The sequence below is a fragment of the Salminus brasiliensis genome, chromosome 1 (genome assembly GCF_030463535.1).
Source record: "Salminus brasiliensis chromosome 1, fSalBra1.hap2, whole genome shotgun sequence".
NCBI lineage: Eukaryota > Metazoa > Chordata > Actinopteri > Characiformes > Bryconidae > Salminus > Salminus brasiliensis.
Genome location: NC_132878.1, coordinates 34004566 through 34030302, shown reverse-complemented (window position 1 = coordinate 34030302; position 25737 = coordinate 34004566). Strand labels below are relative to the sequence as shown.

The following is a 25737-nucleotide window of genomic DNA, read 5'->3' as shown; positions in this document are numbered from 1 at the left end:
CTAGCTGGAATCTTGTTGGCTGCTGCTGCTACCATCTAAGCAAAGCAGGTTCTTTCTAGTTATAATGATAGTGGAACCCTTTGTGGTGCTCTATAGATCTATTTACGAAGTTTTCCACCGATGTGAAGATCTACATTTAAAATGTCTTGTTTGGGGAAAAAGAAAATATGTAGACATTTCTATTCAAAATGTTTAGAATGTATATGTATATGATTACATTCTATCGGGTGTGTCCAGACTGGTACTGTTTGAACTGGATACCTGTTTTATCTCCTTGGTCACCTCGATCACCCTTCTCTCCCTTGAGTCCTCTTTCTCCCCTCTGGCCTAAAAGAGACAAAATGAAGAAGGCTATGATTAGAGACTGCTCTAATACAGTGCATATGTGTGTGTGCGTACAAGTCATGGTATTCTAGTAGGAAACATGAGTTGTTTTTAGACACAAAAGAACAGAAAAAGTCTGAAGAGCAGATGTGTTATGTAGCTTAGTGTAAATAATTAGGTAATAATTAAAATGATTAAACAGTAATTTTGCATTTTTTACTTAGCTGAGCCCTGTGTCCGTTTTTCTATTTAACCAATAAAATAAATGTTTCTGAATAAGTTTAGCCTTAGCTAAAGACATGTCTCACTCTCTTAGTGAATTATAATCCCTCTTGACTATCCTGGCCAGCCAACAAGCCTGCTGCAGATTGCATAGGCCGACTACGGGAAATGCTAATTCTAATGCTAATGGAATGGTTATGTGTTGTGATGCTCCAGTGCTGGCTGTGGTCAGGGCGTCTCAGCCACAGGTAGCTTTGAGTGAAAAAATCAGGAAACCATAGGAAGTAAGCTCTACGCTAGTGTCTGTATTTTATAATGGCCAGTACATTCTAAGCAAAAAGGGTTCTCTGACATGTAACAATAGTGGAACCCTTCGTGGTGCTCCCTAGAACCAATTTAAAGACCTTCTTCATCACTGAGAAGAACAGTTTTAGCATTCAATGGCTCTTTGAGATATTCTGGTTGTGTGCACATGGGAGTGCCCCATCACTAGCAAATGTAGGCTTAACAGAATTTAAATTAGAGTATTCAGCCACCCAATGCTGTAGCATTAGTGGCAGTCCAAACAGATGAGAAGGTGCTTCATGTTTCTTCGAGGGTAAATTAAGCACTGGTAGCATAGTGTGATAGGGTTGGTCCAAACTAGTGGGTGGAATTGTACATACTAAGGCACCCTTGAAGAGCGCACTACACTCATACTGACAACACGGTGGAATAGTTCTTCAACCATTTTACCAGGCAAATCAATGCTCTTAACCATTTGGGTTCCAGAAATCTTTTATTTAGTTAAGACCCTTAAAGAATGTCATATTTAGGAATGTACTGAAAATAGGGTATTCTATAGGGTATAATAGGGTAAAATAGGGCTTCATTCCAAATCATTGGTTTTTGGTTGGCTTTTCTGTCTGTCTGGATCTAATAATACCTTCCCACTTCCCACACGCATCCGTTTCGCTCTTTAAATGAACTGGGCTGATTAAAGAACATCCCACCAGAATAAGTACGGGCAGGTTAAGTTTCACACCCCGGCCCAAAACCTCGGGGACAGCTTCAAGAGCACCATTCAAAGCTGGGATACCGAGGCACCCATAATCACTTGTCTAGTCCAAAGGTCTCCAAACCTCCGCCTGGAGAGCCAACTTTCAAGTGCAAGTTTCAATTCCCCCAAAAATATACAGCACACCCAGTTCAGCCAATCAAGCACTTCTGAAGGCAGTAATTAGTTGGATCAGGTGGGGTGCATTATGGTTGGATCCAAAGCCAGGAGTAGGGCTAGAGACCCACTGGTCTAGTCTTCACTCCTACACATTAACAACTTCATGGGTGGGAGCTGAATAGTGAGAGACTAAACAACACATCTGTGCCATGTGTTTCTGTTCTAGCAACTGTTCTTCAACACATGCCTAAATAATGACTTGACAGTTCTCTTTTTCAAACTATTACTAAAAGCACACATTGAAACTCTTCAGGCCCAAAGGTTGTTTTAACAGCTGAAGGGTTTGAGTGCTGACATCACAAGCAGGAGTGTGTACAGAGTAATGCAGGGTGACCTTTGGCTTTATTTCTTCAGTTTTTCAGCAGAAAGATGGTATGATTCAAACATCCTTCCACATGTTAGGCTAAGCCATTGCAAACTGACAAATACAAGCTTGTTGGTTTCTCTGAACATTTGACAAACAGTGCATGTACGCCGCTTTCTATAGCATTAACTGCTTTTTGTTCTTGTGGAGTTTATTTCTTTAATTTAACACACCTGGTTGCGATACAACAACACTGCTACAGGCCTTGATTAGCTGGATCAGGTGTTTCAGATTGAGGTTGGAACTGAACTTGGCAGGCCAATGTACCATGAGCTGGGTGGTATGACTCCAGGACTGGAATATCCTATTCCTGATTACAAAAAATGTTTTTGAGAACCCCTTTGCATTTTTTAATTCGATGGTTCTGATAAAAAAAAAAAAAAAAACATTTACAATGTTGTTATGAAAAATTATTTTATCAAAGGAGTATTATGTAGACAAATATGTATGGAAATGTCTCAATTTAGTGATATATAGTGTTCTTGTCTAGGTGCCTGCTTTGGAGCTTTATTATGTACTAATTTCACTGGGGAACCAAAGAGCAAAGCCATATAACCTTAGTTTTCCACTATGGATTCCGAGCTGTTTTCCATGACCAGGGTCGGACTGCTTGTCCCGAGATATACTGAAGGCTTGAAATGAGATTTAAAGTGCTTTTTAACTCGATTGCTGTAAATGTTCCAGAATAGCTGGTCCTAATAAAGCTAACCACACTACTATGGAAAATAAGGCAATGGGTGTTCAACAGTGTGTAATGAAACCAAAAGTGCCAGAATCTAATTGCTGACTTTTCTCTGTAAACACTGAACGCAGTATCCTTCCTGAAGTAGTAAATTTAGCTTGTTTTCTTGTAATGTTCTGTTCAGAGAGAAAATAATGCCAGATCACAACTAGAGTGGGTTCTTGAGCTGTTTGTGCTTAGAATTTATGGTACTCTTGTTTTAGCTCTTAGTCGCATGTGCACAGGCTTTGTATCTCAATACAGACTGAAGTCTAGCATCAGCCATAAACATAGAGGGTAGGGTGGGGGAAGAGGGAGGGAGGCAGAAAAAAGAGAATGAACCCCTTAAACAGACAATGGACTCTCGGCGGTGAACCGTGCTGCTTGATTTAGGGCGTCAGTGTGTCTTTGCTATTGTAACGATGGGAAAAATATGCCTGTATGGCACAAAATGCGCAAAAGGCATACAGTAAGTCTCGTAATTAATCATGGGTGTGTTTTGGGTGTAACGTGCAATAAACTAATCAGCGTTACTCGCCATTCCCTTTAAGAGCCAGGTGCAGTCTGACTTTGGCGGATTGCTATTTCAATGGCACTAAGCGGGGGTGTACGCACACTGTGCACGCTCCTGTGTTGACAATTCACTGCCAAGACAGCAACGAACGTCTGACTGTTGGCGTCTGCCTAGGTCGTTTCAGTCAGTGGCACACCTGTGTTTTCCATTGCCAGGACAGCAATAGGCCAGAAATTTACCTGAACACACCTCATTTTGAGACCACAGGAATTTTGGCGGGTAAGATAGGGCTTAACAGACAAATGTAGTCTGTTAAATATACAGCTAATTACTGTTACATTTGTTACTGTTAACATCAATCTAGCTAAGAAAGCTAACTTTTTGCTGGTCAGTCATCCAAATAAATAAATCTTACACTTAACGTTATACCAATGTAGCTGCTAGCAAATGCACTTTGTTCTAATTACTGATGTTAGGCATCAAAAATAAGCTGTAGTGCTTTAGCACTTTTACACTATGTATTTCTCTCTCCCTCCCTTACTCTCTCTCTCTGTCCCCAACAGCATAGGCAACAGATAAAGGCCCGGGTGTGCATGTGTGTTGTAAACCTCTACCTTTGGGCCCCTGTGGTCCGATATCTCCTTTCTCTCCATGTTGCCCATCAAGACCGCCTGGACCAGAAAGCCCCCGGGGACCCTGAATGCCTCTTTCCCCTGGTAAACCTGACAAGATACACACACACATACACATGCATAAGATTTATTAACCTGTGACAAGAAATGTGTCTCCAATTTACAAAAATATTTACACATCCATCCTTATCAGTTTGTGTGTATTCTCTCCTGCTGTGGTAAGGCAGTCAGTGAAGCAGGACATCCAGTATTTCCTCTTCCAGCACACAAATACGCTGTCTGTCATCAACAGATGGCGAGGACTCATGTGATGTGAGGAGGTAGGACTGTTTTAACCTTTTTTAAGTTAAAAGATTAACTTGAGCAACTGAAATGAGTGCCTGAGGTTGTGTTGCATTCATAGGACTGAGGGCGATTCTGGACAAAGAGGACTTTAACGCTCCAGTTTCCTAAAAACACTGTGATTCTGGCTTAAGCAGAACTTAAGCTTAAACTTTTATGTTAGTGACATAAAAGCTGTTCACTGCTATGAAATATTCTTGTTTTGGTTGGATTTTCCCCAGTTTTGTCACCAATGTAGTCATTTTCAATGACCAACCACTAGCAAGAAGTCCCCCTATAACACAATGCCACCAACACTGATAGCATACCATGTCATTCACCTTAGAGTCACAAGAAGCCAAGAACACAATGTCATTGAACAGCTGATATACTTGGAAGAGAACCATACACACAGAGAAGCATCTTGTCCTCCATGTTCCACCAAAAGAGATCCAACCTGCAGAGGCATAGACTCAAAAAGTTCTGTAGGTAGTATCTAGCACCAAGACAATACAGCAGTAGACCCTTGAGCCACCTTGTATTGGACTTGTGTTGCAGCACATTGCACTCATGTTTGATTAGATTGAGCAACACCTTAAACGTAGTCATTGTTTTCTTCAAATCATTCCCGAACAATGTGTGCTGCATAGCCAGGTGCATTATCCTGCTGAGCGAGGCCACTGTCACCAGGGTAGTATACCACTGGCATGACAGAGTGTAATTAGTCTGCAACATTGTTTAGATCGATGGCACATGGCACCAACTGACATCAACAGAAATGTCCAGACTCAGCCCAGCAGAACATTGTCCAGAGCATTACAGCTGTCAAACACTCCCCAAACACCTTGGCATTTCGGAGATGCTCTGAACCTCCTTTGACCATGTGGCCTTTGTCACCTTCCTTTTTCTTCTGCATCCAACATCCAACTAAAAGAACTGATCCCCCCAGATTGCGACACGCACCCCGTTACAAGATATTCAACATTATTTGCTTCATAATGCTTTGGCTTATCAATTTAGCCTTATAGTACGTAAACAGGGTAGCATGTCTGCTTTAACACCACCTCTACTCTGGGTGAAGCCAAAAAGTTATTAGCGGAAAAGTAGAAAGCAAACCTATGTACTGAATTGAGTCTCAGCTATGAGGGTAAAACACGAAAATAGAGGTCAAACCTTAATAATTATAGAACATATTCCAACAAATTAAGCAGCTATACATCAGGGCAGTGGTGGCTCAGCGGTTAGAGCGCCAGGCTGTTGATAACAGGGTTGTGGGTTTGATTCCTGGGCTCGGCAAGCTGCCACTGTTGGGCCCTTGAGCAAGGCCCTTTACCCTCTCTGCTCCCTGGGCGCTGGAGTTGGCTGCCCACCACTCTGCCCACACACTCACTAGTGTGTGTGTGTATGTTCACTACCACAGATGGGTTAAATGCAGAGGACACATTTTGCTGTACAGTGACAAACACCTTTACCTTATATATGTCGCTGTTGGCTTGCTCACTGGGTGTCTCTGATCCTTAATTTCTTCATGTCTTTCTTTTTTTGTCTGTCTTTTTCTAATTACTAATTATGTAAAGTTGCTTTGTGACGAAAACAGTTGTGAAAAGCGTTATACAAATACATTTAACTTGACTTGACTTATACCTCTTAAGCCTGACAGGCCAGGCAGTCCAGCAGGTCCTAAAGGCCCCTCGTCGCCCTTCTCACCTTTTGGTCCTGGTGGGCCTGAAATAAGAGGGTAAACAGTTAACAGGCACCAAAAATATTAACAAACCAAAACTGAATTGGGGAGATTTTTAGAATCAATAACTGCAGTTGTTGCTGGCAACAGAAAAAAAACTGTACATTTATAAGATTATTTCTAAATAATAAATGTTCAAGTCATCCACATATGTGTTTGCAAAAATGAGAGAGGATAGTTGATCACAGTGTTGAGGACAGTCTTTGTATAAAAGAAAAATATCCATCCTGCATTAGAAACCAGTCCCAAACCGGTCACTACACAGTGTAAATCTGATGTAATTCATTATGCATGTATGTGGTTATATTTATATAATACAAACTGAATGTACAGCAAAATGAGAGCAATAACTCTACGAGTCAAAAGAAAATAAATCACCCAAAAAAATGTAAAGCTCTTTTCTTTCTCTGTTAATAACGTTAGCATGTTGGGGGAAGTTATAAACAAATGAACGTAAAGTTCCATGCCTCCCACATATAGAAACCTAGTCAGTTTAGTTAGTTTCAACAGTATGTCAACACACAAATTCATTTGTAACTTGAAACACTGCCTTATGAAATCATGTTGGCTTAAGCTGAAGTCTGTCAGAATCTGTCCAATTCATTATAAAGCTCCCCCTCAATCTATGACCGCACCGCAGCGTTTCCATAAACCTCTGATCCACAGAAAACTCTCAGGGCATCTCATCACTACAGTAAATTCGCAAACTTTGTCTTTATGCAATAACAACCCTCAACCTCACGGCTATGGGTTTGGATTATGGATCATGCCGTGCAAGCCCCCTCTTACACGCCAAGGTACCGTCCTCATAGCTGGCCAGCATTTTGTTACTCTTGGCTTTGAGTGGCCAGTTCTGCTCTTTTGTTGAACCATACTAGCAACAATGAAGAACATATTTACATTGTGGCTCAAGCTCACGGAAGACTTTTCGGTTTCATCAAGCTCTTCTCTCCAGATCATAGGCCTTTTAGTTTAGTTTGCCCCACGTATCAAAATACAGTTTGAGAGGGTAATTGCTACATAGGGCAGGTCTTAGTGTTCTGCACAGCTGATAAAGGAAAGAAATGTGACATAGGTTGACTGATGAAGCTCTGAAGAAGACTATACTTACTTAGCCAACCCTAACCCCTAGGGGTTATGTTTAACCCCTTAAAAAGCCTATGGGCTGCTGGTGGGCCGAAAGTGTTATTACAAACACAATTCTAATACCAGAGAATAGCCCCACCAGTTTGTACAGAAGTCCCTGTAGTTACTGAATAATACACCTTAGCTTTTTATAAGTGTGTCATAAGCCTTTCTGCGTTAAGTGGTTAATTCCATCTGCTAGCTAGATATCTCCTTATCACACTAAATGAAACCGAGCTGGGAGGGTGACAGTAGGGTCGCTGCTCAGATAACACTAGGGAGATGCCCTGAGTATTGATTTCTGAGAAGACATGCCTCTTTACATGATAAACAACACTATTTTCTACATTATCATTGAGGACGAAGAGGCAAAGAAGCTATATGAATAGGCAAAGTCTCCAACTTTTAAAACCCAGAGCTACAGCCGTGTTCATCCCGCTTCAAATTCTCAGCCCTTTGATGAACATTTGATGAAGGCACTTGTTCTCAGACACCAAGTAAAAGAGATGCGGTCAGGGTTGGAGCCTCAGGGGTTAATGGATGGTTTGTTTTTAGAGTGCTCTGTGTGTTTTTGTCTCACTCCTTCTAGTGAGCCTCGGGAACCATTAATCTATTGCACTTGGACTAGGCCAAATACACTGTGGTCAAGCACTATTAGGAGGGTGTTAGTGGAAAATCCCATTTGCTGCTGATTTGAGAGCAGTTTTGTGGCTTTTCTCATAATAGCTGGATTTAGAATTAGGGCAGTGGACACTCGTCAGTGAAAAACCACTTCAATGACCACTGGGACAGAATAACCTCTCTACATACAGCTGTACATGGAATGGAATGGAATAGAATGGAATGTAGGCTTTGGGTGGTGGACCTCCACATGGGTTTTGCTTGGCTAAGGATCTACATTGAACTCTATTTTCTCTCCTGCAGGGAGTGTCTGTGTGATATCTGGTCAAAAATAAATACTTCACAAAATTAGTCCAACTGCCACAGGAAATCAAAGGTAGTCCCAATTAGATGCATATTATTGGAAACCACATAAAATACATTTTGCTTAAATGCTACTTGCAGGCCTTGCTGGTGTAGTTAGAAACTGTAACTCATCTGTTGAGGCACAGCTTGTGTTAGTCATCCTCTAGTTTTTTACCAGTTATCAGAAATTGATCACTAAGAACTGGGGTTAAGGGTGGCTGATCTTTAAGCAATATGTAGCTATAGTCATGGCCGAAGGTTTTGGTACTCCTGAATCTTTTTTCCTGAAGTATTTCTCTGAGAATATGATTGCAGCTACATATGTTTTGTTATACACATGCCATTTTCCTCTGTGTGTATTGGAACAACACAAAAAGCTCAAAAATGGACTGGACAAAACTATTGGTAATCTTCAGAGTTCATGATGCCTTGTACACAGTCAAGTGCCTTGTACACACCCAGTGCCAGAGGCAGAAAAATAACCCCAAAACATCTTTGAACCTCCACCATATTTTACTGTAGGTACTGTGTTCTTTTCTTTGTAGGCGTCATTATGTTTTCGGTAAAAAGTAGAATGATGTGCTTTACCAAAAAAGCTCTATCTTGGTCTCATCTGTCCTCAAGACGTTTTCCCAGAAGAATTTTGGCTTACTCACGTACATTTAGGCAAACTGCAGTCTAGCTTTTTTATGTCTCTGTGTCAGTAGTGGGGTCCTCTTGGGTCTCCTGCCAAAGCATTTCATTCAAATGTCGACTGACAGTTCACGCTGACACTGATGCACTCTGAGCTTGCAGGACAGCTTACATTTTTTTGGAACTTGATAGGGATGCTTATCCACCATCCGGTCTGTACTGCATTGCAACCTTTCATCAAGTTTTCTACTACATCCACGTCCAGGGAGATTAGCTACAGTGCCATGGGTTGTAAACTTCTTGATTATGTTGCGCACTTTGGACAAAAGAACATCAAGAGCTCTGGAGATGGACTTGTAACCCTGAGATATTTTTCCAAGTTTTCTCAAGTTCTCGTCTCCTCTTTCTGTTCTCCAAGCTTAGTGTGGCACACACAGACACACAATGCAAAGAGCATCACATGTTTGTAAATAAAGTAGAAGCTGATCTTTAAGCAATATCTCTCTATCTGGTAGCTTATCTTTAAGCAATGTCTCAGTGGGAGCTGATCTTTCAGCAATGTCTATGTAAAAGCTGATCTTCAAGCAGTGGCCCTTGAAAGATTGTCTTTAAGCAGTGTCCACTTTAATGTACTTCTATAATTTGTCCAGTGCTGAACACCTGTTGGACCTGAACAGGAAGGCGGATGATAAAGACCAGCAGTTTCCTGACTTTGAGGCCACAGGGAAAGTCCTCCTTATTTGTTGAACAAATGCATAAATGTCTGAAACATAATGGACCAAGCACTAAAGTGCTGCCGGCAGGACCACAGAATTTGCGCACAAACGCAAAAGTCCCTCTGGATGCTATTACCCCTAATCAAGAGGTTCCGTAATTACATATTTCCATTCTTTTGCCCTCAAAAATATGTACAGGTTTCATAGAAGTTTTCTTTTCTTTTAAAAACATTAGAAATCAATTTTCCTGGCTGTAGTTTCCATCTACTGCCAGGCCTAAGGGTAGGTACCATTTGAAGCTTAGGCAAAGGTCACTGATTCAGGCAAAGGCAGAATGCCAAAGAGTATTATACCACGAGTTGTGCAGGTCCACTGGCAAACCCCCATTGTAATCACAAGCAAATGTCCTGCAGTCTGGAAGTAATGATGGGGCGAATGCCTTTAGTATGAAATGTCTTCAAAGGTCCAGTAGAAATCATTCCAGCCGCTTTATGAAATGAACACATACACATGAAACAGACCCTGCGTCTGTTGCAAAATGTAACATGGTTTTCACTTCTTTAGTTAACTTTATGTACAACTATAATGCCAAAATGACATCATTGTAAATACAAGGTTCCAGAAGAAGGATTCACGGCAGGAACAGTCAAAACAAACCCTGTGAGTGACATCCAATGGACAGAGCCCCTACAACCCACTAAGAATACTGACTGCAACTTATTTTAATCAACGTATAGTACATAGATCTCAGTGGGAGTTCAACTTACATGCTAAAGAATCTAAATTTTAGAAGACACGTCATATATTAAATGTATCTATTGCAATTAGAGGGCTAAGTCCAATTTAATTATTTGTGATGTAGGAAATTTTGAGGGTTTCTGGTCAATTGTGTGTTCAAACATGCATGTATGTTTTGTTAGGCACCAATATAAGCTGTAATCAAAATTTCGAAGGGAAAAGTTTTCTTATTTGGTTGATGTAGACAGGCCTTCCAGCCTCTTAAGGCTGGAAAATAAATAATTTCATTTAGAGCTGGAAAACAAGTAATTCCACTTAGAGCTGGAAAATAAGCTGTGGTTGCAAAGAATGTTTTCATCGTACCATTCGTTCATTAAAAGCATATTTTAGAATACTTGTAATGCAAAACTACATTTTGTTCAACAGAAAAAAATCCTACAGAGAATCACCTTTAATATCAGTCATTTTAGGTACATCCATACTATTGCCATCTATCATGTTTGTGTATTTGTCTTCCTTCTTACCTTGTATAATGGTGAGGTTCTTCAGTGCCATGGAATGCTCCCAATCTTTAAGCCTCAGGTCCTCAGTTATAACACTGAGGATTTCAATCTCGTTCTTCATCTGCTCCTCCAGGTGGATCTGCATGACCCTCATGCTCATGGTGTCATGGGTCACGTTGCCAAGCTGTACCTGCAGCTGCTCCGTCGTCACCCGTTGGATGTCAACGTCACTGCTGAGTGAGTGGTTGATTGAGCCCACAGTCCAGTCCACCTCTTCCAACCGTTCCCGCAGGGTGTCCACGCGGCCTGCCGTCTCGCGCAGCAGGGTGTCCTGGCTGTGGATGGATTCCGCGGCCCGGGCCAGGGCTGCTCCTAGGATGCTGCTGTTGCTCCAGCTGGACAGGCTGACAGTGCCCAGGTGCTCCTCCATCTCGGCCATTGAGCCTGACACATGCTCAGCATGGGCTTGAAGGTCACGCACGTCCCGCTCCAGTCCCTGCACAAGACGGCCTTAAAGGAACAAAAAATACTACACTTTAAAAAAAGGAGATATGTGCAGTGTTATGTGCATATAGGTGACGACTGACTTATTGGTGTGGTGAAAATAAATAAAAGAAATAAAAATCATGAAAATGAATGTCATAATATAAATTATACATTTTTAAAATGAAAGTAAAATTTAAAGCTAGAAATGATCTATCAAAATCTTACACAAGCCCACAAGCTTAGTAGAATGTGGTTTGTATATTGTAGGAGCTTAGCTATGATGACTTACAAGCCTAAAAGTTGAGTACTACCAACTAACTAGCTAATTTAAAAGGTCAGAAAGCACTAACCAGCAGCACCTGTTGCTAATAAGCAAGCTAAGGTTATTCATTCTGGTAGCCAGCTGGCTACCTAGCTCAATTATCATCTCTACAAAACTCGCTAAGCATCTAGTTAGCAAACTAAAAGCTGAGCTGAGGTATAAGGAATGCGCACCACTGATCAGTCATCTCTGGAGGCTGGCCTGTGTGCTAGAAAATCAACTCAGCTTGTTTATCTTGCTAATGTTAGTTAGTCACATGCTTTACAGCTCAGCGTCGAAGTTTAACTGCAAATCTAAGAAAAGTCACTAAAAGAATGCCTGATTTTGCTAATGATGACACAAAGACAAATTGGAACACCAGCACATAACTATGCACTTCATTATTATTATTATTATTATTATTATTATTATTTACATTATACTACATAATGTAAATCAAATGTACTGCAAAACAAATGTGACTCTAAACTTCTACAGACTGCCAAAGACCTCTAAAACTACAGAACTAGAACCTAATATATGCATTTGACATGCCTCATGAACAGCTTCATAACTTGCTGATACACAGAATCAGGTAAAATGCCTTCATAATTTTGTGGTGCTTTTTGGTGCAGCGTCTCGGTTGTGCTTTGAGTCATACCCAGCTGCTGCAGCTCCTCGCTGTGGTTGTGAAAGAGGCTCTCCAGCTTCCAGATGTTCTCCAAGAGGTCGCTTTGGGAGGGGAGCTGGCCCAGAGATTCCTGCAGGGCCTCGGAGCGGTCACCCAGACGGGTCACATTCTCCAGCAGAGCCTCTTGCTTCTCTGAGGAGGCCTGGGTCCTGGATACTGAGAAAGAGAGAGAAGACGCAAGTGTGAAGCTTCATTCATAAATCTACTGTGTTTATAAAGCTGAGCAGAAATCTTTGTGGACTCAGTTGTGCGTGGATTTGGAGGGTATGCAAGTTAGAACAGTAAAAAAAATACATTCTTTGTCAAACAGGTTCATGTAAATAAGATAAACTAATATGCGTAGTAGATGCCAAAAGCCCAGCAGATGGTCTTTGACTTCCAAAAGCAGCTTGATTTTACTTGATGATTGTACTGTACTGTTGTACAGTTACTGAAATAGGGTTTTTTAGGTTTTTAGGATCTTTTTTGGCTTTTTTAAGGCTCGGAGGGCAAGGCTCGAGTCCTTTATCAGACAGGGTCACATGGAATCGTACATGGAACGTAATAGATGTCATTTTATGCTCCCACCGGGCTACACCTTCACAATAAAGAAAATAAATATTGATCCCAAACTCCATATTGTTAAAATTCCACTGACAAATCTATGCAGCCAGTGGGGGTCTGGCAAAACTAGGCTTGCATGTGTTTCTTATTACAATATCAATTAGTCAAATGGTGTGAAAGAGAGATTGTACTCACAACTGTCAGAATGTGTTTGTACCACTGATTGGTTGCCACTTTGTACAACAAAAAAACATTTTTTTTCTTCTTCTATTCTATTATATTTATTTTTAATTAGACAGTTACTTTTTAATTTTATATGCTTTACATAACAGTTAGTGTTATCTTGTAGCCATTATGCTTTTGGAAACTGTAATTGGAAATGTCAATCACTGAAATTGATTTCATCCTTTAGGTTGAACTTATAATACATTTTGTACAGTCTTTTTTTGTCATATGTGCAGACTCAAACCTATCAACATATAATGTAAATGTAATGTGATATTGCTGATTATGTTATTTATGATTTATGATCAGGCTCCGGCTGCTAATGGCAGACAGCCTGACCCAGGATTCGAACAAGCGATCCTCATAGTGGCAGCAGCTTAGTTCAGCCATCTCAGCACCTAGACCACTCGGAGGCCCAGAATAAGACAATATCTTTTGGGTGCTATTCCTTCAACAAGCAGTCAAGAGCTGAAACACTTCTACTAACTTTAGTGTAAATGTGGGCGGGGCTAAATTACTGTAGCCTTGAATGACTAAATGCACAACTGTATTGTTTTCTGTAACCTTACAAAAACATTTACTTTCACCGCAGTTTGCTTCCCACATACACTTGCAGTGTACTGTATTTACATACTACATCATGCATGAAAATACAAAATTGGCCCAGTCTCAGGGTGTTTTCATGGTTGGCTATTTTAGCCCACATGGTGTGGACTTAATTTTGTACAGCCCTAAAGACTTCAGGCAGAAAGATTTAGTGCATATGTGTAACAACATGAGCCCCATTTTTATGAGCCCCAATCAGGCTCAGAATTAAAAACATTAAAATAAGGCTCCTAAATGTACCCCACCAGGAATTCTCCCCGGACATGAGTGGATTTAACAAAATCGCAGAAAAGCAGAAATCCGCTGCATGATCCCAGAAAGTAAAAGGCTGTTAAGATTTATACTTTGTTGGGCCGGGGGTTGCTGGGTAACAGACGGCTCTTGGCCTATGGCAGATTTTGAAACTTAATACTCTCTCTGTTGAGGTGATGTAATACTGGCTCGCTCTGTGGAGAGTTGACTGTCAAACGCTGTTTCACTTTCTCACACTAACAGTAAGACAGGAAAGCAAAGGGGAAATAGCTTTACTCAAGTCACTGCCCCCCTCCCCCCCCCCCTCTCTCTCTCTCTCTCTCTCTCTCTTTCTCTCTCTCTCTCTCTCATCTACAATCATCCGTGTGCAGTGCGGCCTGGAAAAGTAAAGGCAAAGCTGTGGCTTTGAGCTGAGCTATTATGGATTAAAGAGACAAAGCTAATTCTGGCCATATGTGTTCATGCATTTGGTAATTATAGCACTTTCAGTGACAGAGGAGAACACATACATGCACTTCAAAAGATGGAAAGACTGTGACAAACCACAGGGGGCGCACCTTTAAACATAACTGAAAAACAAAAGCAAGCAATACCTGATTACCATTTAAAAAATATATATATGTCTAAATCTAATCACAGCAGCTCATATGAACACCCCACTTATTGACTTTTTTGTGTTTTGTACAGGTTGACCACTGGACTGCAGTGCACGTGCATATGCCCAGTTATAAAAGTGTTACATGTACAGTATAAATGTATTAATGTAAGTATTTATGTATTTTTCATCATTTTGTGTGGAACGATTCTTGAATCGACTACACTGAATCCCAACACTTCTTCTTTATCTAGTCAGTGGTTGTGAATAAAAAGTGCATGGGTTTGGTGGAGAAGGTCAGTGTGTGATTAAAGGTGTAGCCCGGTGGGAGATATAGGCTGCTTGGCGTGCAGACATGTATAATGTACTAGAGAACCAGACTTGAGTAAAAGTAGAAGTGTTCTTTAAGCTCCATATTTAAGGGGAAGTACTAAAGTATTCAGCATTTTTTAAGTAGTGCAAGTTGTTTATTCTAAAATGTACTACTTAAGTACTGAAAGTAAAAGTACAAGTATTGTGTTATGTAGTTATTACAGAAAGCAGTCAAAAGTATACCATTGTTTATATTATTTCAAATGCTCAGACTTAAGCGCTGTCACAAGTCCTTTGGCTGTAGTACAAGGACAGCAATGTAGTAGACATTAGAGTCTTCTGTAGAGTACATGTACATGGAGTCTTCACTTAACTCTCTAAACAAACTCGCCCAAAAGAAAGAAAGGCTAAACAGAACTGACTCATCCTGCCACATACAAGTGTTTCATATGTAAAAACAAGTGAGGAGAGCAACAAAACACTGAGCTTCACTCTCTGTAAACTAAACTACAGCTAAAAGATCTCAGGTCATTAGGCCACATACAAATATTTGAAGGTGGTCAAGGTGGAGTTTCTTCTGGTGGTTCTTCCATCTCCAAATAATTTCAAAGCTCTACTTCGTTACTATACATCTCTGATGATGTGTATGCTGTTAGTATAGTGTTCCTGAGGTTGAGTGGGTCTGGGACGCCAAATGAGGTCTAATTAGTTGGTGGTTGAGGTGTGATTAATTCAGCAAAGCACTGATGAAGAGCTGAAGACCACTGTGAAGAGTTTGCAGTGTAGTGGTTGATTAGAAAAGGACTGTGGTGAAGGGAATGGACTAGGCTTGCGTAACCCCAAGTATTAGGAACAGGATACAGGTATCATACTTTCCTGTAGTACTTGCATTACTAATAAGAGCAAATGCACTGAGAACAGGGCAGCAGATCTCTGCTTGGATCTCCAATAAATAAATATGTAAATAATATTAATGTACTACTAAAAGTTAATGAAGCTGGGCGGTCAAAGCAATGTGTGTTTTCATGCTGACCAAGTGTCAACAGGACAATTTTAGCAAATCAACATTTGATTTTAATAAAAAACACCAACATATACTGAAGATCTTCAGTTACTGTCTGTATCTGCTCAATTTATCACCCCCCTCACGCTACTCCATCTACTAGTAGACAGAAACCAACATATAGTGGTACCACCATTGACCAGATATGACTTGGACAGCAAGGCATTCTCAGCACTGCAGTTAATCTGAGCTGGCAGTAGGTGGGTGCTATGTATGACACCACTGTATCAGACATCACAGAGCATTGTTTCAGGTCTTTTTTGCACAGGTGTACAGAATTTCAGGACTTCTAGACAAATCCTAACTGAACCGTCATTCCAGTTCCGTGAAACAGTCATTCCAGTTATTGTATGATCTGCTGCAGGCTGTTTTTCATGACTGATATCTTGGGCAGCTTCAAGACATGGCTAACTGCTATTAATCAGAGGTGAGGGGTTATGCAGTTTTACTTTGTCATAAGCTGAAAACTGGCAGGCGCTCAAGCCAAAACCACAAACCCTCTGGAACAGATGGACGCGCTCCCACAGGAGTAAATTAAAGTGGGAAGGCTTCTCGGCTCAGGAGCTCTGGAACTCTGCTCAAGAGCAAATACACCAACAGCGAAGGCCTTCTCTCCCTCAAAATCCAATCACACTGTCCCCGTGAGACGTACAGTGCATGCTGGGAAACACTCTTCGGTGGACTAACCTTGACCGCCCTTACTGTATGTATGGTCCCCATAAGGCAACACACGCCCAAGATGTGTGCAAACTTCAAAATGTATAGCAGATGTCCTCTGATTCCTTGCAAATGATGTCACTTACGTAGCAATTTGCCAAAGAGGAATAGATTTTTTCCTTCTCTTGTCAATTCTTGGGCAGTTTGCTCTTAGTTGTGTAATTTAACCCCTGAAACTGAAAGCTTGGGCCACATTTGGACTGAATTTGCTTATATACACCTACATAGGGGCTTTATAGCACATGTATAAGAACTAGATGACATATTTATAAAGCGACACTGGATTTTTTAGGACTAGCTTACAGTATGGCATTAGATATGACAGATGATTTATGAAGAATGTGACATTCTGTTAACACAAGATGTCTTGAATGACATTGTTTTCTGTTTATAACACTGTTAAAGGAACTTGGGCCTTGTTATAACTACATGCACAGATATTTGCATCGCACATGGTCACATGATTCTATAATCAATATGTCAAGGAAAGTAAGGGTATGTTTATATGTGTAGTTCCCTCGGTCCAGATTGAGTAAGAAAATGCTAGTGTTGCAGTTTAGTCCCGGTTTGCTTCGCACTCATACTGACATATTTGCAGTTAAACCAAAAGGGAAAAGGGTTACATATGACATACGCATGACAAAAGGCTGCAGGTAGAGGTCTGCATAAGGCTGGTGTGTTTGCGGGTCCTGCATGATCCACGCAATAAAAAAAACTTAAGATCTAACTGCTGGATCCTTAAACCTGGCTTATTAAATCATGGTGATATCTGTATGTTGACAAATCGACTTATCCCAGCTCACACACATCTTTACTTTGATGAGGCACAATTGAATGCACTTCTAATGTGGTTCTGAAACACTGTGTAGTGTGGCAGTGTGTGGTTTGGAATGCAGCCTCGCTAAACTAAAGCATCAGACAGAAAAGTCAAAGTAGAGAAAAGTGGGTGGGTCTCAGAGACTCACCCGTGATGAAGCGGGCAGATGCGAACGGCATGATTATGGTAGAGTGAGAGCCGGGTTGATACTAGATTTTGCTGGCAGGAGTGAACCTGTGCCCATGCACAATACTGAGCGTTTGGTTGGTGTGGATGCCTTTGGTTGGTACTGTGTTCACGCTTCAAATGAACCAGTGTTTGTTTAGACACGCACTGAGACCCACCTGCTCAGGAGGTCTTGGCCTGCTTAGTTTGGTGCAGACCAGATTTTGACAGGTGGCAATCACACTTACTCTACAGAGCTGCACTAACAGAGCAATCACACTAGGGTCCGTTTTAATCGCAAAACAAGGCTAACACACCATAAGATATATAATTTACAGAATTTCTCCCCTTAATCATCACATGGGCCGCCGGTGGGCCGAAAGTGTTCTGTTCCGGTGGGCCGAAACTTCTATTACCAGAGAATAGTCCCACCAGTTTGTACAGAAGTCCTTGTAGTTACTAAGTAATGCCCCTTAGTGTGCAATAAGCCATTCAATGTTAAGGGAATAAAGCACTTTGTAGTTGTAGCTGCTGTTATAATCTGCTTTGTAGTTGTAGCTGCTGTTATAATCTGCTTTGTAGTTGTAGCTGCTGTTGTAATCTGCTTTGTAGTTGTAGCTGCTGTTATAATCTGCTTTGTAGTTGTAGCTGCTGTTATAATCTGCTTTGTACTTGTAGCTGCTGTTATAATCAGCTGACTTTGTTTTTATTATCCTCCTGCTTCCAAGTGTCTTCCAGTATAAAGAGGAAGGAAACCAAGTACTTGGTGAAGAGACATTTTTAAAGCATACATCTTTTTTTGTGATGTGGGAAGTCTTTAACCTCGATATTGGACATGTCGCTAGGGCTCAATGCAACAATCATCCATAGTCTGGAATCCAACACTCATGTCATTCTCTCTGAGAAGGGCTCTCTCTCTCTAACCTATCACTCAGCACAATGCTAGCAAATGCATGTATCTGTTAGCTGGCATTACACAACTTAATCAGGGCAACATATCTGTTTAAGTATATTTGTGCTAGGAGTCTAAACATGCTAAGTAGCAATGGTCAAAACATAAATACATAAAGCAATGTCTGCATGTAAAAATGTGTTTCAGTGCTGAGTTTGGTGAAAAACTGCAAGTAATTTAGCTTGTGATTTTCTCAGAGGAGAAAGAAAAACACTGACATGGACAATCTGGACAGCAAAAAAAAAAAAAAAAAATTTAAAAGTAGCACCTGTGAAAGAGGAAATTTCCCCAGAACACATTTTGCTTAAATGTTCTGAGGTAATGGCTTTAGTATGCTGTTCTTCAGCTTAGGAATTTTACTTGAGAAACTATTATGGAACTTCTATGTTAGTTATGTGGTTATGAGAGGAAGGGCCATAACAGACCTTTAACAGAGGTTAAAGGTATGTAAAGTAAATGTATTGCTACATCTTGTTAAGGTACATTCCCTATATTTTCTTGCAAAATAAGAACATCTTAGTAAATGAGAGCCTCTTACTTAACCTGTTAACACTCCAGGGCTTATTGCACACTACATTTACATTTACATTTAAGGCATTTAGCAGACGCTCTTATCCAGAGCGACTTACAAACGTGCTTTGCTATTTACCCAAGAAAAACCTCAGCTAGTTAGAATAGACTAATAGTTCAAAGATACCTCTAAGCACAAATCAATAAGGTGACCATAGTACTCTGCTATTCTTCCAAGTAGTTTTGGAAGAGGTGAGTCTTCAGTCTGCGTTTGAAGGCAGCGAACGACGCTGCCGTTCGGACACCCAGGGGAAGTTCGTTCCATCACAGAAAAAAGCCTGGACACTTGTCTTCCGCGGATTTTGAGGGATGGCGGGTCGAGCCGAGCTGTACTTGAAGCTTGAAGGGCTCTTGGTGCGGATCGACTTTTGACCATTGCCATCAAGTATGGAGGGGCTGGTCCGTTCTTGGCTTTGTAGGCCAGCGTTGAATCTGATGCGGGCAGCTACAGGAAGCCAGTGAAGAAAACGCAGCAGTTGAGAGACCTTACACACTAAGGTGTATTACTTAGTAACTACAGAAACTTCTGCACAAACTGGTAAGATAAGATAAGATAATCCTTTATTAGTCCCACAGTGGGGGGACTACAATATAAATTACAAAAAAAAGTAAAAAACAAAACAAAATAACAATATTATTTACATTATAATTGCAAATTGACTCTTAATTGCACACGTGTGTGTGTGTGTGGGGGGGGGGGGGTATTGCACATTGTATTGAATTGTATTGTATTGTTTTACATTGAGGGACCTCTGTTCCCTATACATGTGTGTGTACTTTTAGTGTGTGTGTATGTGGTCCGCTGGGAGCAGTGCTGGTTGGAGTCTGATGGCAGCAGGAAGGAAGGACCTGCGATACCACTCCTTTACACACTTGGGGTGAAGCAGCCGGTCACTAAAGGAGCTGAGTCTCATGCATGGGGTGGGAGCTGTTCTCCAGCATGGATGCCAGCTTGACTGTCATCCTCCTGTCTCCCACCACCTGCACTGGGTCTAAGAAGCACCCCAGGACAGAGCTGGCCCTCTTTATGAGCTTATTCAGTCTCTTCTTGTCTGCGGTCGAGATGCTACTGCCCCAGCAGACCACTCCATAAAAGATGGGGGGACCATAGGCTGTTTAAGGGGCTATTTAAGCTCTGCTAAACCATACCACAATCACAGTGCATCCAACATTACCCAAAGTTCAGCAAATATACACTGTGGGCAGAATTATCAGGCAAATTAGTATTTTGATCACATCATCCTTTTTATACATGTTGTCCTACTCCAAGCTCTATAGGCTTGAAAGCCAACTACCAATCAAGTAAATCAGGTGATGTGCATCTCTGTAATGAGAAGGGGTGTGGTCTAATGACATCAACACCCTATATAAGGTGTGCTTAATTATTAGGCAACTTCCGTTCCTTTGGCAAAATGTGTCATAAGAGAGATTTGACGGACTCTGAAAAGTCAAAAATTGTGAGATGTCTTGCAGAGGGATGCAGCAGTCTTAAAATTGCCAAACTTTTGAAGCGTGATCACCGAACAATCAAGCGTTTCATGGCAAATAGCCAACAGGGTCGCAAGAAACGTGTTGAAAAAAGGTGCAAAATAACTGCCCATGAACTGAGGAAAATCAAGTGTGAAGCTGCCAAGATGCCATTTGCCACCAGTTTTGCCATATTTCAGAGCTGCAACGTTACTGGAGTATCAAAAAGCACAAGGTGTGCGATACTCAGGGACATGGCCATGGTAAGGAAGGCTGAAAAACGACCACCTTTGAACAAGAAACATAAGATAAAACATCAAGACTGGGCCAAGAAATATCTTAAGATTGATTTTTCTAAGGTTTTATGGACTGATGAAATGCGAGTGACTCTTGATGGGCCAGATGGATGGGCCCGAGGCTGGATCAGTAAAGGGCAGAGAGCTCCACTCCGACTCAGATGCCAGCAAGGTGGAGGTGGGGTACTGGTATGGGCTGGTATCATCAAAGATGAACTTGTGGGACCTTTTCGGGTTGAGGATGGAGCGAAGCTCAACTCCCAGACCTACTGCCAGTTTCTGGAAGACACCTTCTTCAAGCAGTGGTACAGAAAGAAGTCGGTATCGTTCAAGAAAAACATGATTTTCATGCAGGACAATGCTCCATCACATGCATCCAAATAGTCCACAGTGTGGCTGGACAGTAAGGGTCTAAAAGAAGAAAAAATGATGACATGGCCTCCTTGTTTACCTGATCTGAACCCCATAGAGAACCTGTGGTACCTCATGAAATGTGAGATCTACAGGGAGGGAAAACAGTACACCTCTCTGAACAGTGTCTGGGAGGCTGTGGTGTCTGCTGCACGCAATGTTGATCGTAAACAGATCAAGCAACTGACAGAATCTATGGATGGAAGGCTTTTGAGTGTCATCGTAAAGAAAGGTGGCTATATTGGTCACTGATTTGTTTTTGGTTTTGTTTTTTAATTGTCAGAAATGTTTATTTCTAAATGTTGTGTTATATTGGTTTACCTGGTAAAAATAAACAAGTGAGATGGCTAATAATTCTGCACAGTAATAGTTACCTGCACAAACAGATATCCTCCTAAGATAGCCAAATCTAAAAAAAACCCACTCCAACTTCCAAAAATATTAAGCTTTGATATTTATGAGTCTTTTGGGTTGATTGAGAACATAGTTGTTGTTCAATAATAAAAAGAATCCTCTCAAATACAACTAGCCTAATAATTCTGCACACACTGTAGCATAGCAGTAAACGGTATTGAAATTCATCATGCTAATTGTTTGCTAATGTTACTAATGTTATTGTTAGTGACATTAACATTTTAGCTTCAGTACTCTTACTTACTCTTTTTTAAAAGTATTTACTGTCAGAAAGAGAAAGAGAGAGGATGAGTAAAAGAGAATCTGAGAGCTAAAATGTTTTCCTTATGTTGCGAGGATTTTACAGTCATCTGTGAGCCCTGAAGAGAATGGGGTAACATGAGCCTACTATTGTCTCTCTGTGTGCTTATCTTACTGCACATCCTACAGCAGAACACGTTTTATTGCTCCTGATGGATTCATCTGTGTGTTTGTCCAATACAACATCAGTCCAACAGTATCACAGCACAAGATGTTTGGACAGCAGCAGTATCTGCAGGATGAACAGGACAGGAGAGGAGAGAAGATCACAAAAGCAAGTTGTAGATTTCATGTAGCATTTGACTAATAGCTCTTTGAAACAACTGTAGAAATGCTGTGAATTTTCAGAGAAAGTGCAGATTCTTCCAATTCATACCACATGTTTGTAAGTAGAAGAGAAGAGAAGTGTCAGTGCTGGTATGGGAGGAAAATCCATACATCAAGATACTGAATAATTTATAGTAGATACTGAATAATGTATAGTAGATACTAAATCATTTGTACTAGATACTGAATATATTATAGTAGATACTGAATAATTTATAGTAGATACTGAATAATTTATGGTAGATACTGAATCATTTCTACTAGTAGTTACTGAATAATTTATAGTAGATACTGAATCATTTCTACTAGTAGTTACTGAATAATTTATAGTAGATACTAAATCATTTCTACTAAATACTGAATAATTTATAGTAGTTACTGAATAATTTATAGTAGATACTGAATCATTTCTACTAGATACTGAATCATTTATAGTAGTTACTGAATATTTGCAGTTTTGCAGATTTACATCATAATTTAATCATCAAATTCATCATACAATAATGAATATAACAATAATGTATAGATGTAATTGAATAATGTATATAAGTAACAAATTAGTAAAAAATAATAGTAAATACTGAATTAGTAGATACTGACTAATCTACATATTAAATATTGTTAATACACCATAATGCACAGCAAACACATTCATAGACATTTCAACATAAATAACTGAAAAATAAGCCTGCTATCCAAGAGGTTAAATCAGAATGCTTTGGCAGTGCCTATCCTACTTCCATCTGACATTATTATCACTGTAAATAAGCAACACAGCGATAATAATAATTCTCCAATCAAGTTGCATAACTTGTTCTAGATCTTTTCATTAGTTGCATGCTATCTGCACCAGTGCATTCAGCAAAAAGTCACTGATACACCAGAATGGAAAATAATTTTGATTAGACAATTCTGCCCTGTTATTGGAAACTCAAATTTTAAGCTTGGTCTTGGCAGAAGTCAGAGAGAGAGAGAGAATGTGTGAGACAGATAGATAGATAGAGTGTGTGTTTTCTCCTGTGGGTGCTGGCTAATGAAGCACACATGCTCCGTGTGTGTGTGAGGGGAAAACACAAGCCTGCTGTGACTCATTTGTTCTTATACAGCTCTCCCTCCGCAGAGAAGCCAAGCAAGATCCCTCTTTCTGGGCGATGAGCCCCTTTTATTAATCCCTCTGTCTTGCCCTTTGTATCTGTGTGCTAATCTTTTTTCTCATCTTTCTCTCTCTCTCTCTCTCTCTCTCTCTCTCTCTCTCTCTCTCTCTCTCTATCTATCTTGGGTTATCATCCTCCCTAACACATGGCTCTCAAGCTCTGCTTTTGGAAGGCCACAGTGCTTTGCGTGCTCCTCCACACCTGCTATGCTTCATTAAAAACTATTCAGAATTGGCGCTCTCTGATGATAAGTGGAGCTGAGTCTCATTCATCTGCATTTCCTGTGTAATGATGCAGTCTTGGCAGCTTTCTCATGATTAAGATCATTTCATGTGAAATCTACTATTAACCCTTTAAAGTCTAAGGGTCTGTAGGTGTGTTAGTGATCCAGTTATTCTCTCTCATGGTTACCTAACTTGCATATTAGTTTCAACCAATTTCACTGAATTCAGTTGGGTCCCACTTTAAGTGTCTCTAATAACTGTATGGCTTATAATAATAACACATATTAATACTATAATACTATAATAATACTATTAATTACTATAAATATTAAATACATGAATAATACATGAAACAACAATGTAGCTACTGGTAATGCATTTAGTGTTACAGATATATTGCAGTAGTACAGTTTATGTAAATATGAATGTGTATTGATTACATTAGTTTGACCTGCATTTTGCATCTCATCTAACATGTAGCTAGCTGTGGTAGCAGTAGTAGTAACAGGGAAGACATCACCATTAGTTACACTGTTGGTGCATGAACTGTTAATGTGTAAGTAAACAGTTATTTGAGACAGTTTATATAGGGCGGCATCCAGTTTACTTCCCTATATACATGCAGCATACATCCAGTATAATGCAATGCCCTTGGGCAATTCTGAATAAGTTATATGTGTGCAGGTCTACTGGCAGCTTAAAGTGTGCATGTGTTTGCTGTAGCAGATAAACTGATTTGGAGCTTTGGCAATATTTTATGGCTGTATGTGTTGTTGTATCACTCTAATTGTACATGTATTAAATTAAGAAAGTTGCCAATGAAAGGATATTTAGATACAAAAACAATGGGAAGCACAAACATGGAAAAACAGTAAATAGTGTTATAATGCTGTCATGGATTTCTTGGTTTAGTCCAGTTTCTTAAATGGACAAAAGTCTTAGTTCATCTTCTAAATGTCTTTTTTGTTTGAGTTATGCTGACAAATTAAAGGTGTGAATTCCTGACTGTGAGGCCAGTATGGAGAACTGTAGCATATAATGGATCTCACTGATTAATATAGGTGCAATATCTCCAAATAGGCCACTTTACAAGAGAAAGAATGAATTTTATTTAGTACTTTGGTTAATTAAAAAAAAAAACATTTGTTGATTTGAATAATTCATATAGTCACTGTTATGCAAAAACCCTGTATCTCCAAAATGTGAACTTTACAGGATGAGGAATAAACCTTTTTACCATTCAGTGAAAGTCAATGTAAAAATATATTATATTGTAAGCCATTTTAGAGTATTTCTGTTGGTTCATTGTCCTCAATTTTGACACATTGTAAAGAATAATTGCTAGATTTATTGCTAGGTTTTGTGACAGCAACAATGTGAATTGGTACTGTTGGTCATACAGATTAAAATATCCTGCATTTGCTGTTTAATTGTTCTGCTTTACTCCATTCATGCTCCATTCTGTGAAATCGGCAAACAAGGCTGCTTCCCAAATTCAAACGTTCTTCTCAATGTGACATCAAGTATTTTAAATGGAGTGTTCAGTTCCTTTATACCCTAAGCCAGAGCGAGCCAGATGACCTCCTATTCTCTGCAGTTGAGTTTGTGTTATGGCACTTGTTTGTCTTTTTGAATGGAAAGGCAAGTGCTTTTATGAATGAACGACATGGTGAGAATGGCAGACCTTACAGCTGGAGGTAGCTAATATTTACATGAAAACAGCTGTACCATTCCTGGATGAAAAGAATACTATCTGCTGGAACAGCCAAAACCATGATTTGTTATGCATTCCTCAGCTGTCTGTGACAGTCTGCCTTCCTGTGCAAAAGAGCAAATGTACTTGAGCCTTGGTAACTATGAGTCCAGTTTGCAGTTGTTTGGGCTCTTGGGCTGCACATGGCTCAGGCTGTGTAGATGTAAACCCAGAATAATATTTAACAGTCCGTTAAATGATCAATCATTTAAATGTACTGGCAGTGAGCAGGCCTGAACAGCACGGACCAAAACACTCAACAATGTTTATGTCACTCTGAAAGAGAGAAGAATGTAGGTCTTAGCTAACGTTTGGTCATATATATATGCCTTAGTCGAGGGCAGTGAGCAGGCTACATAC

At 40.2% G+C, this 25737-nt stretch overlaps 1 protein-coding gene across 1 annotated transcript in view; it reads right to left on the bottom strand.

Moving 5' to 3' along the window:
- scara5 (scavenger receptor class A, member 5 (putative)) overlaps positions 1-25737 on the bottom strand; it is a 94663-nt gene that overhangs the window by 25943 nt on the left and 42983 nt on the right. Inside the window, exons 4-8 of the mRNA XM_072678235.1 lie at positions 12185-12370; positions 10758-11246; positions 5959-6039; positions 3976-4083; positions 262-327 (exon numbers count right to left, since the gene is read on the bottom strand). Coding sequence (XP_072534336.1) covers positions 262-327; positions 3976-4083; positions 5959-6039; positions 10758-11246; positions 12185-12370 — 930 coding nt within the window. The remainder of the gene's footprint in view (positions 1-261; positions 328-3975; positions 4084-5958; positions 6040-10757; positions 11247-12184; positions 12371-25737) is intronic.